The sequence below is a fragment of the Vicia villosa genome, unplaced genomic scaffold (assembly GCF_029867415.1).
Source record: "Vicia villosa cultivar HV-30 ecotype Madison, WI unplaced genomic scaffold, Vvil1.0 ctg.000368F_1_1, whole genome shotgun sequence".
In the NCBI taxonomy this organism is placed as follows: Eukaryota; Viridiplantae; Streptophyta; class Magnoliopsida; order Fabales; family Fabaceae; genus Vicia; species Vicia villosa.
Window position 1 is genome coordinate 510,573 of NW_026705169.1, and position 13,388 is coordinate 523,960.

The 13,388-nt window shown below is 36.2% G+C and overlaps 2 protein-coding genes across 2 annotated transcripts in view; both read left to right on the plus strand.

Annotated features, from left to right (window-relative positions):
* Nucleotides 1-13,388, plus strand: part of LOC131627575 (heavy metal-associated isoprenylated plant protein 39-like) — a 61,394-nt gene that overhangs the window by 15,418 nt on the left and 32,588 nt on the right. The gene's annotated exons all lie outside the window — the stretch shown is intronic.
* On the plus strand, nt 6,430-7,237 carry LOC131627577 (heavy metal-associated isoprenylated plant protein 39-like). Its single transcript, XM_058898419.1, has 2 exons — nt 6,430-6,593; nt 6,780-7,237. Exons 1-2 carry the CDS (start codon nt 6,588-6,590, stop codon nt 7,176-7,178), a joined length of 405 nt encoding a protein of 134 aa, XP_058754402.1. The 5' UTR covers nt 6,430-6,587; the 3' UTR covers nt 7,179-7,237.

Below are 13,388 nucleotides of genomic sequence, written 5' to 3' on the forward strand. Positions count from 1 at the left end.
TGTTTGTTGAAAACTTCTCACTCATTAACCAACTAATTTTTTTTTTGTTCTTGTTTTTCTAGTACAAGTAATTGACATTCAAAGCTTGAGATCTCATCTTATAACTTCAACCTAGGCTTCTCCTCAATTTCACCATAGAAATCATTTTTAACAGGGAAAAACGTTTTTTTCCTATGTTTTGATAAAACTGAAATTAAGCATGGTAGAAATGTAATAGGAAGACCATGATTGAGATGAAGAAACTATAATTATTCACAATTGTTTCAGACCATCTCCAAGACTTAAAAGACGAAGATTCAATTACAAAGTAACAAGTTACTAAACACAGACGTGTATCCTTTTCCCACGAGTCACGGATAACCTCTCATGAGAGTATCATGCTAACAACTCGATTAATCACGAATGACCTGCATGCAATTATCAACCATCTCGTGAATTTAACAAGGGAAGTGAACCACTTGAAATGTATTCAAATTCAATCTCATTCAAACTTCACTTTTCAATCTCTTATACTGACTTGAGCATTTGAGTGCTAATCGGGTAGGTCATCCTCCTCCCCACCGTATTGGAAGCTACGAACAACTAGAGTAGACCGTGAACCCTCTATTTCTAGTCATCTCTAGTTCCAGTACGAAACATTGACACCCTCTACGAAAAATTGACTTCTGATTCCTACGATTCTCCGCAATCTAACTTTTGCAGATTCTACTGAATCTCTTGCGATAGATATCTAAATCTCCTTCGATTGAACCACAAATTTCCATTTTCTAATCAATTCTGTCAATTTCATATTCAAACTCTCCTACATCAGATCACTCAATGATAGTAGCTTGCAATGTTACTAGCTCTTCCATCTAACGACAAAATGTTGTTGCCGCCGAAGCTACTAGGAATATTTTACTTCTTCTTCAAGGGAATGGCAACCAAATCCTGACAATTGTTCCGTCAATTCCAAGCCGCAAAATTTTGTCCGACCCAAAGCATATCAAATAGTGTTTTAACCTACTTCATTCCCTGGATCTACACGCAATTTCACCTAGACAAACCTTCACTCAGACCTCTGCTACCGCCTACAATGCCCGAACAAGAAACACTTCCCAACTTTCAACTTTTATTAGTTAATCTGGACATTTAGGGAGCCAACGATTTATTAAACAGAGTCTACCAAATAGTTCATCATCAGAACCAGAATGGGACTATGAAGCTTCAGAGTATCCAGCATAAACTCACTAGAACGATAAAGTCCTTCGGGGGTATCCATCAAAACATTAGTAGGACGGTGAAGTCCATTGAGGTATCCATCAAAACCTTAGTAGAACTCTGCAGTCCTTCAGAGGTATCCATCAAAACCTTAGTAGGACTCTAAAGTTCCCTAGAGTTTCCATCGTAACCCTAGTATGGCTCTGAAGTCCCATAGGGAACCCATCAGAACCCTAGTGGAAATATGAAGCCAAAAGGCATATAAGAAAGAACCCTTCAGGGACTTCTATGCTTACGGGTGAGACCCTATACAAATGTGAAATTCAAACCAAATTACAAGTAAAGTTCTAGTAAAATTCAAGATCCAGTTCAACAAAATCATAAAAAAGTATAAATGAAACAAAATTCATTAAATAGTGGAAGGAATGCAAAAGGCCCTAACAAGGGGTGTGAGATTAGTCAAATAAATTACAAAATATTTATAAAAAATGGAAACTAATATGCTAGAAGAGGGTGCATTTTTGGGCGAAACCTCTATTAAGAAAGTGTCTGCCACGCTACCATCCTCACCAATGGGAGTTGTTTCCTTGGGAGAGATGATGGTCTATATCTCTTCTTCCATCGATTACTTCTAACAAAAGTCCATCCACTCCCACCTTGAAATAATCCATCTCATCAAGATCAAGTTCGAGGTATATACATTGTACCAACTCCCTTGCCTTTTCAATCTCTTTTCCTCAGAAAGGAGGCCATCCATGTTGACCTCTTCAAGGTCCACCTTGGGACTTCTAGCTGAGATTTCACTCTAGCACGTTTATTACTTTTAGTCTAAAGATTCTCCTTGAGAGTTTTTTTCTATTCCAATAACTTATCCTTCTCTTTTTTTCTGGCCTTTCTAGAGACAAGCATGGCACTAGATATCTCCCTCTAAAGAGAAGCAATTCTCTCATTAGAAGAAGTCAACATTGTTTGACTAAGTTTATATCCTTCTTGCACCTTTTTAATTTCAACTTTCAATTCACCGTCTTTATTTGACAAAGCATCACAATCTTCTAATAGCGCCTAACCCAAGACACCACTCCTAAGTAGGAAAGTTTTGAGTAGATAGAAAAACTTCTAAAAGCCTAACAACTTCCCCTATCCACATCACCAATGGCATAAAGGTGATCATAGGTTAAGGCCATCTCATTCAATCTCATATCCCTAAAATTAAACCCTTTTTAACCAGGAACGATGAAAGATCCACCTTTTAAATAGCCATCACCACCACCTAAAATAAAGTTTCCCATATTCTGATCTACGGAGGCAAAGAAATTCACATCAATAGGCCATTTACCACGATTCACCCTATTCTTTTTACCATGAGGTGACATGGTATTCTCAAAATGAGATGGAAAGACAATGGAAACAGGAACAACCTTAACGACTTTCCCCTTTGTGGCTGATTTCCTTTTCATGGGCATTGAAGTCGAAGGGATCACTCTGATGAAACAACTTCACCTCACCGTGGTGTTTACGGTGATTTCCGGTAAACAACCGCTAGTCCTCCAAACTATAAAATATACTTTGGTTACTCGCAGGATCGACTAGATTGATCCTAGGACATAGTCAAAAATTGTCTTTCGATATGATTTGGTTCATGTTTGTTCTGACTTCAAGAAAACTTGTTTATGATGTATGACTATTCACTTGAAACAACACTTGTTATACATGTTAATGTGACTTTCGACAAAGAAAACATAAATAAAAGCGTGTAAATTGCAGAAATGTAAAGTGCAAGAATATAACGTGCTAGAATGTTAAATGCAGAAACGTAAAGTTACTTCGAATTGAAAGTTGAACGAAGAAAATAAAGGAATTGAAAAGATACTTGAATAAAGAAAGATACAAATGTATTTAAAATGGTGTTGGTGTCATACGTACATTTCTCAGCGAACTCGTTCTCTAAAACACTTGATACTTGAGTAATTTGTGAGTGATTTGTACAAAATGAACACACGGAATCCTAACATTAAGACCCTTATTTATACTAATTTCGACCCTAACGGTCCTACACTAATCTGATGCCACGTTGCTCACAATAATCCTTGGGACGCCATCTGTCCTTGTTCGGTTACACAGATTACTTCGAAATTCAAATCCTCCCGCCTGAATCCTCTTTCGACGTGTGGCAACGTGATCAGAACCGAGAATGTCACGAAAACACGTTAAGCTTCAATACCCTTCTTATTTCACAAAAAACGTTTAAGTCTTAAAGATAATTCACTTCGAATTAGCTCCGATTCTAACCATCTTCACTCCAACTCAAACAACATTCTCGAAACATGGCCATCAGTAGCCATTTTTCATCTCAGATAATGGTCATCAGTAACCATCTTTCTTCGAATCATAATCCTTCAAAGAATATTTCCTCTAAACGAAATCTCCAGCCAACAAATTGCCCCCAATAAATGCCTGTTTCGAAAACAAGAGAAATAGGCGTTTCTTGTTATGATGAGATTTCGTTTTACTCACTTTTTAGAGTTCCAAGACAACTGACTAACGTCATAATCATTTATGACTTCACTTTCAAAACGTCTTGTCATTTTCAAAAATGTCTTCTCAGAACTTATATTCCCACGTTCTGTCATTACTTCATGATTATTACTCCTATATATTAGGAGTAAGGCTAACAACTGTTCGACCGCCGTTGGATTAAATCAACGCCTGCCGCGTGTCTTTTGACTTTTACCCAAAGGATTTGAAAAGGGTTTCCGTTAAACCTTTAAATACTTGAACTTCTACCCTCACATAACTTTCACTTCTATTCTCCTGCGTTCATCACAGAAAAGAAAATCTTCTTTGGTCTCGTTTAACCCATTTCTTAAATCAAATTTACTCATGGCGTCTTCTTCAAATGCTCTTCAACCTATTCAAAAACTTCAAAATCCAACACAGATAGGGAATCAAGAACATATTCCAGACCCAAATGCTGCAGAGGCGCGCGCTATCTACGCTTCTCAGGTAATCATTCCTTTTGAACTTTCTGGAAAAACTCACGCTTTCATGGGTCCTTTACCGGGAGGAAACAACCCTTCTTTGAGTAAATTTTTTCCTGCTTATTATAAAACTAGACCTTTAGTCAGCAAGAATAAGATAGACGAAGATGGTCATCCAATCTTAGCTAATCCTGACAACGCGGAAGAAACCTCGACTGAAACTTTTTCGGTCTTAGAGAAAATTAGGTTAAACTATGTAACCAATTTCGTGAAAGTCTTTAGGTCCATCCCTTTAGCAAAAGATCCTAAATTGTATTACGCTTGGCTAGCTAAAGTGGAAAAGCAAAAAGCTTCATTTTGGAAAGAATTAGGGATTTATGACCTAATTCAGTTATCTAAAACAGGTTTAGAGTATAACCAAACCATGCTAGTAGCTTCAGTACACTTCTGGGATGCTTCTCACAATACTTTCCACCTTCCTTGCGGAATGATCACTCCTACTCTTTTCGATATAGCTGCTATTACCGGGCTCCGACCAATTGGGGAACTCTTCGACCCCAACTTCATGGATACTGATACTATCCAGTTCAATGAGGGAACAATCACCTATACTGCTTTCATTCAAAGGTACCATGTTCACACGACTACGAAAGTCACTGATGAAGAACACATTGCATTTCTAGCACTCTGGCTTTCGAGATGTGTCTTTTGTTCTACGTCTATCCAAGTAGCAAAGAGATATCTCTGTATGGCTAACCATATAAATGCCGGAAAAAAGCTAAACTTAAGCCAATTAATTCTACGATTTCTCTACGAGAACCTTGGTGAAGCAACAGATCTCGTCAAACACTATAAGACAGGATCCCTTCTTTTTGCTGGTCCTTTCTGGTTGTTGCAACTATGGCTTAATGCCACTTTCGAGGCTCACCTCCCATACAAAAGTGTTGTGGATGAAGAAAGTACAGCTATAAAGAATCGAACAGTGGAAGGAACCAGATTAGGTTACCTAACTCCAAAAGAAGAAACGGGAAAGCTTCATGAAACCTTCTTAGCGTATGTGATGATGTTCGCTAAATGTTACCAGTTTAGCCCGTCCATGGCTCCTTTTGTAAAAAGGAAGGTAGGTCCTGAATGGTTTACTCGAGAATTTCCAGCAACTTCTTCCGACCAACAAGCCGAATCCATGGTCATTTGGGAAGCTTTCCTTACTCCTAAGTTGTTATACCACCGACTTTGATCTCCAAAAAGTCACTGCTGTCTTCTTTGTTATCAACCAAATCTGGTTCGAGACAATTTGGGATGGTTCAACTCAAACTGAAATGCTTGTACGACAAAAGGAATCACATGTGTCTACACACTTCGCATCTAGAAGAAGATGAATATGAGTCAAAAATCTCCAAATATGTTGGCATCACCACTCTGTCTCCCGTCTCTTTCGAACCTGCTTTTTATTCTACCATAGATTTGTTGAGTAGGGTGCTACCCTACATTAACTATGAGGAGAAATTGTTGGTCAATGGAGGCAACAAGGGACTGAGGAATCTCGGATCTAGTACAACGTCAGAGAAATATTTTGAAAAATCTAGAGAGGATCTTGAGCAAAGGCCTCGTTTAGAATTTAACTCCTATATACCTTTGAACACCTCATGAAAGAGGATTTTCACGAAGTGCACTAAAACAGAAATCAAGGAGGTCGGGATAAGAAACTCTTATCCGGTCAAAGAGTTCATATTTTTTACGGAGTGCGCTAACAAAAAATTCATGAAAGTCCAGTACGAGAAAGGGGAAAGTCAAGACGAGGATGGACATATTTTACCTTTCGCGCCATCTAATGGTCATCCACATCTCACGATCCTTCTAACGGTTATCTACGTCTCATAATCACTCAAACATTTTAATTGTTGACTAACTCTCCTATTTAAAAGAGTTAGGCACCCTTTTCTAGAATAACAAAATTCACATAACAAAAACTAACATTTTTAAGTTACATGCATCATCAATCCAACTATAGTGTATTGAAGAATTGGTTAAAATATCAAATTTTCCAATATAATATTTACTGTCTAATAAAATCCTTTATGAAGGTTGCCGTGTTCCACGAAGGAAGGGTATATTGGAATTTAGAAATCAAACAAATTATAGATTTGAAAAAGTCATTTATATCCGCTGCTTAAGTTTCGAAGAAAACCACACACACACTACTTGTCTTGACTTGTTTACGTTGACCCTTCCTATCTCATCAATCACTCGTCTTTCATTACTATAAAAACCCTCCAACAATTACATCTTCACTTCATAACTTCTTTTCAATTTCAAATATCATCTCTTCCTTTCACTTCGCTTACAATTTGAATCAAGAGTTCTTCTACCTTAGTGCTCTCATCTCACATATCAGAAGCTTCCATAACAATGATGGTTAGTTAGTTCTTTACCTTGATTGAAACTACTCTTTTATTTTCTTCATCATAGATTAAACATAATTGGTGAATTTGCTTTTCTTATGTAAAATTTCAAGCCAGAATTTCCAATAGTTTTTTGTTTTAATTATTAGTATTCCATTTTTTCAACTAACTAACAAGTACTTCACTTTTTGTGTTACAGAAAGTAGTGTTAAAGTTGGAGATAAATGAAGACAGAATCAAGCAAAAAGCTATGAAGGCAGTCTCTGGCCTTTCCGGAGTTGAGTCAGTTTCAATGGACATGAAAGACAAGAAATTAACATTAATAGGAGATATTGATCCTGTACGAGTAGTCGGTAAGCTAAGGAAGTTTTGTCATGCTGAAATCATTTCTGCTGGACCAGCTAAAGAAGAAAAGAAAGATGAAGCTAAAAAGAAGGAAGATGCTAAGAAAGATTCAGCAAAAGAAAATATTGTGATTAATCCTTTTATGTTTCATGGAACACATGCTTACTATAGTCATCAGATGAAACCACAATACAATCCTTATTACGGCGTTGTTAGCGTTGAAGAGGATCCTAATAGCTGTGTTATCATCTAAATTTTGTGTATTAAGTTTGATAAATAGTTAATCTGAAAAGTTATTGTGTATTTCCTTTCTTTTTGTTTTGTAAAAAGTAGTATCATGTAAATAGCATTCATTCTAATATGAAGCTTGCAAGACTATTCTTTTACATTTTCTTTATATAAGAAGTACATTCGGATTAATCACTAAAATTGTGGTTAATGTTTGTTTCATAGATAACTAAATTTGATATCATCTAAAATTAAGTGATTTAATTAGTGATATAACAAAATGAGTTTGTGATTATTACTGATATGGCATGATAAAGTATAAGAGGAAGAAGTGGTTTATATGGTTTACTCTTGAGACTAATGTTCAAAATAATTGAAGTTGAACAAGTACTTAGGTCCCATGAAAGCTTTGAATGATTAATTGCATATGAATAATGACAATATTATACACACAACTGTCAATCATGTGCAGTCCCTTTCCATAATAATTCAAATTGACTTAAGTTGACTACTTCTCTTTTATGGTCTTCTATTCCTTTAAAATATATTCAACATCAATCAATGAATGGAAGTACTAGTTTTTCTTTAGTTTTTTAAGTTCCAATAAATTGAAATCAAATTGTTTGTTGAAAACTTCTCACTCATTAACCAACTAATTTTTGTTTTTCTTCTTGTTTTTCTAGTACAAGTAATTGACATTCAAAGCTTGAGATCTCATCTTATAACGTCAACCTAGGCTTCTCCTCAATTTCACCATAGAAATCATTTTTAATAGGGAAAAACGTTTTTTTTCTTTCTATATTTTGATAAAACTGAAATTAAGCATGATAGAAATGTAATAGGAAGACCATGATTGAGATGAAGAAACTATAATTATTCACAATTGTTTCGAACCGTCTCCAAGACTTAGAAGACGAAGACTCAATTATAAACTAACAAGTTACTAAACGCGGACGTGTATCCTTTCCCACGAGTCACGAATAACCTCTCATGAGAGTATCATGCTAACAACTTGATTAATCCAACGGATGACCTGCATGCAATTATCAACCATCTCGTGAATTTAACAAGGGAAGTGAACCACTTGAAATGTATTCAAATTCAGTCTCATTCAAACTTCACTTTTCAATCTTTCACTGACTTGAGCATTGGAGTGCTAAAGTTGTAGGTCATCTGTCAACCTCCTCCTCACCGCATTAGAAGCTACGAACCACCAGAGCAGACCGTGAACCCTCTCTTTAAAGTCATCTCCAGTTCCAGTACGAAACATTGACACCCTCTATGAAAAATTGACTTCTGATTCCTACGATTCTCCACGATCTAACTTCTGCAAATTCTACCGAATCTCCTACGATATAAATCTAGATCTCCTTTGATTGAACCACAAATTTCTATTTTCTAATCAATTCTGTCAGTTTTATATTCAAACTCTCCAACATCAGATCACTCGATGATAGTAGCTTCCAATATTACTAGCTCTGACAAAATGTTGTTGCCGACGAAGCTACTAGGAATTTTCTGCTTCTTCTTCAAGGGAATGACAACCAAATCCTGAAAATTGTCCCATCCATTCCCAGCCGCAAATTTTTTTCCGACCTAAAGCATATCAAAGAGTGTTTCAACCTACTTCATTCCCTGGATCTACACTACAGTTTCACCTAGATAAACCTTCACTCAGACCTCTGCTACCGCCTTCAATGCTCGAACATGAAACACTTCCTAACTTTCAACTTTTATTAGTTAATATGGACATTTAAGGAGCCGACGATTTATTGAATAGAGTCTACCAAATGGTTCATCATCAGAACCAGAATGGGACTATGAAGCTTCAGAGTATCCAGCATAAACTCAGTAGGACAATTAATTCCTTAAGAGTATCCATCAAAACATTAGTAGGACTGTGAAGCCCTCTCAGGTATCCATCAAAATCTTAGTAGAACTCTGCAGTCCTTCGGAGGTATCCATCAAAACCTTAGTAGGATTATGATGCCCTCCGGGCTATCTATTTGAACCATAGTAGGACTTTGAAGCCCTCTGGGGTATTTATCAGAACCTTAGCAGGACTCTGAAATTCTTCGGGTTATCCATCAAAACCTTAGCAGGACTATGAAGTCCCCTGGAGTTTTCATCGTAACCCCAGTATGACTCTGAAGTCCCATAGGGAATCCATCAGAACCCTAGTGGAACTATGGAGCCAAGAGGCATATATGAAAGAACCCTCCAAGGACTTCTATGCTTATGGGTGAGACCTTATACACAAGTGAAATTCAAACCAAATTATAAGTAAAATTCTAGTAAAATTCAAGATCCAGTTCAACAAAATCATAAAAAAAAGTTTAAATGAAACAAAATTCATTAAATAGTGGAAGGAATACAAAATGCCCTAACAAGGTATGTGAGATTAGTAGAATAAATTACAAAATATTTATAAAAAATGGAAACTAACATCCTAGAAGAGGGTGAATTTTTAGGCGAAACCTCTAATGAGAAAGTGTCTGCCTCGCTACCACCCTCACTAATGGGAGTTATTTCATTGGGAGAGATGGTGGTCTCTATCTCTTCTTCCATCGATTACTTACCAACAGAAGTCCATCCACTCCCACCTTGAAATAATCCATCTCATTGAGATCAAGTCCGAGGTACATACATTTGTTGGGATTTAAGAGGGGTTTTTTCAAAAAATTTATCCTCTTAGCGGAACAATCTAGATGAACGGATCTAATCCGATGAAAGGATCTTGATTAAATCATTAATCACAGACCAAATACCGATAAGGGTTCAAGAATTACCTCTTGAAGTGTGCTTTATCTTTTGATCACGAACGACAGAAGATACCGGCGTCTCGACGTAGTCCACGTGAGCGCAAAGTGGAAGGCGGTGCTAGCCGTTCTTGCTCTGAGAAAATTGAGAATTAGCTTTATTAGAGGAAAGAGCTCATCTATTAATAGAGAGCTTCTAAAACCCTAATGCTCTTATTTTGGACTTCTCCAAAATAAGCCCAATCTTATTTAATTAAACTATTTAATTAAATAAATATTATTTATATTTAACTAAACTCTTTTAATAAAATAAAATAAATATTAATTAAATTAAATAATATTTAATTTAATCACATGTCAATTCTCATTTATTAAATCATATTAAATTAAATTGTCCATTCCACGATAAGCACCATATGCGTGTGACCTTGTAGGTTCTCGTAACATTGACAATAATATTAACTCACCTATTTAATATTATAAACGGTGAGCGGTATCTAGCAACACGTCACTGCTACCAAAGTGACGAGAATGTCGTGTGATCTGACATAACCTTTATGTGATAATGATCATGTGTATAATTACCCTTTTGCCCTTATATCTATATTAAACACAAGGCATAGAATGTGTCACCCTTGTATAGTCCAGTATTTTATTCCTTGATCCCTGGGTATACTTGATAACAAAAAATAAGCCCAATATCTGATATAAACTTATTTGAGCACGGCCATGCATTTTATAGTCATACTCTATCAAGGGACCACAGATATTACTCCCGTATATGTAGGAGGGGTAAATCCCATCTAGGTCACTCATGTCCCTCAGCATGATTTATAAAGTACCCATCAACCATCCTATTACGGACAGCGTTTGATTGACAATAAAGTACCCAACTTCACATCTATGGTCCATAGTGGTTTCAGGTCGAAGGGTGGTATACACCACTATCACTATGAGAATAACTTATGACACTTACATAAAAAACTATATAGTATTCTCATGGTGGGTCAATCCAGTATAAATATTACTCCTAATATTTATACCTACGTGAAGACTTGATATCTTATATCCATGACTTGTGAGACACAATCATCAGTCTACTCACATAATAGTCTGTATGCATTATTGTTGTCCAATTTGACAGTAAAGCTTAACTACAAATACTTTAAAATAACGTCCTTATGTTTAATGAGGTCTCACGATTAAGTCACACTTAATATATCATTAAATAGACTAATTATTCTAAGGACTTTATTATGTCATATACAAATAACATAATAAATATAATGCCAAATAAGTATATATATTAACATACAATGTATATCAATGTCATGATTCAAAAATCATATACAACCAATATTGATTGGCTATTAGGGCTTACTCCAACAACATACCCACTCCCTTGCCTTTTCAATCTCTTTTCCTCAAAAACGAGGTCATCCATGCAGACCTCTTCAAGGTCCACCTTGGGACTACTAACTGAGATTCCACTCTAGTACGTTTATTACTTTTAGTCTAAAGATTCTCCTTGAGAGTTTCGTTTTATTTCAATAACTTATCCTTCTCTTTTTTTCTGGCCTTTCAAGCGACAAGCATGGCCCTAGATATCTCCCTCTAAAGAGAAGCAATCCTCTCATTAGAAGAAGTTAGTATTGTTTAACTAATTTTATATCCTTCTTGCACCCTTTTGATTTCAACTTTCAAGTCACGGTATTTATTTGACGAAGCATCACAATCTTCTAATAGGGCCCGACCCAAGACACCGCTCCTTAGTAGGAAAGTTTTGAGTAGATAGAAATACTTCTAAAAGCCTAACAACTCCCCCTTATCCACATCACCAATGGCATAAAGGTGATCATTGGTTAAGGCCATCTCATTCAATTTCCTATCCCTAAAATTAAACCTTTTTTAACCAGGAACGATAGAAGATCCACCTTTTAAATAGCCATCACCACCACCTTAAATAAAGTTTCCCATCTTCTGATCTATGGAGGTAAAGAAATCCACATCAATAGGCCATTTACCATGATTCACCCTATTCTTCTTACCATGAGGTGATATGGTATTCTCATAATGAGATGGAAAGACAATGGAAACAGGAACAACGTTAACGACTTTCCCCTTTATGGCCAAGTTCCTTTTCATGGGCATTGAAGCCGAAGGGATCCCTCTGATGAAACAACTCCACCTCACCGTGGAAAACTTCAACCTTCATCATCGTCACTTTTCTCTCAGTTAATGAAAGGGGTCATCATCACTAAAAAAATATGGAAAAAAACAATTAAGAATAAATAAGTAAATAATGTAAAATGGAATTAGGTCAATGATAAGTGCCAAAATATCGTTATTTTGAGTATATAACTATGGCACTTATCAATTCAATTCTTTTGGTTTTTGTAATAAAATCCCAACTTTTGTGTAAATATTCGTATTCTTGAGTTTTGATTCATTTTGTATACCGTTTGATAGTTTTTCCTTTTTTATAGGTATTTATAAATATCGGAGCCTTGAGGAATAAAGTGTCGAAGGCACGACTTTGATTTCGCAGTTTTGGTGCAATAAAAAGAAAATCATGCAGAAGCTCGCTTAGCCACCTTCGAGCGCGCTTCCATAGGCTCAAAATAAGGATGAGAAAAATCATCAATTTGGTTTCCATTTTATCATTGTTAGATATAGCATTGAATAAGCTTTCCAACGCTTTGAACCAGGCGCAATTCAGAGTTACGGTTCTCAAGTTATGACAAAAATGGAATTTGATTTTTTCTGCTACTCGCTTAGCGAGCTAAGCTCGCTAAGCGAGATTGCCTGAGACAACAACTCGCTAGAAGGGGAAAAATCACATTTTTTAGGTTATGTTTTGGGGTATTTGTTCCCACCTCATCAAATTATCATTTTTCGGTTAGATTAGGTTAGAAAACAACTATGGAGCTTGCATTTGGATGATTGGAGGTGGATTGTTCATCAATCGGAGCTGACAAACTGGGAGATTTTCGGTTCATTTATCTTCATCTTTTTGTTTTCTCATATAGTTGGGTTTTGTGTATGTATTTACTTTGAAATCATGTATATTTGTCGCCCATGGCGTTATATAAAAGTTGCTCTATAAATCTGTGTTTATTGTTGACTTAGATTTTTGCTCTGTGCTTGAGATTTAGATTGTTTTAGAGATAAACTTCTTGAATCCTTATCTAGGATGATTATCTCTTAGTTTCTGAACTCTAGAGATAGATTTAGAGCTGACCATCACTTGTGTATCCGTTCTTAATGCTTTCGTGTTAAAGTGGCGCGCGAGAGATCGCTAACGCGAGAATACAGATGTTCTCGTGACTTTGCGTTAGAGATAACCTTGGTTGTGAGTTGATCTCGTAGGTGCTCCAGAGATGGACACTGATGTGAGATATACGTGATAACATTGACGAGTATCGTAGGTTGAGTATAACTGGTTGATACGTTTAAGTTTGTGAGAAGTAGATTGT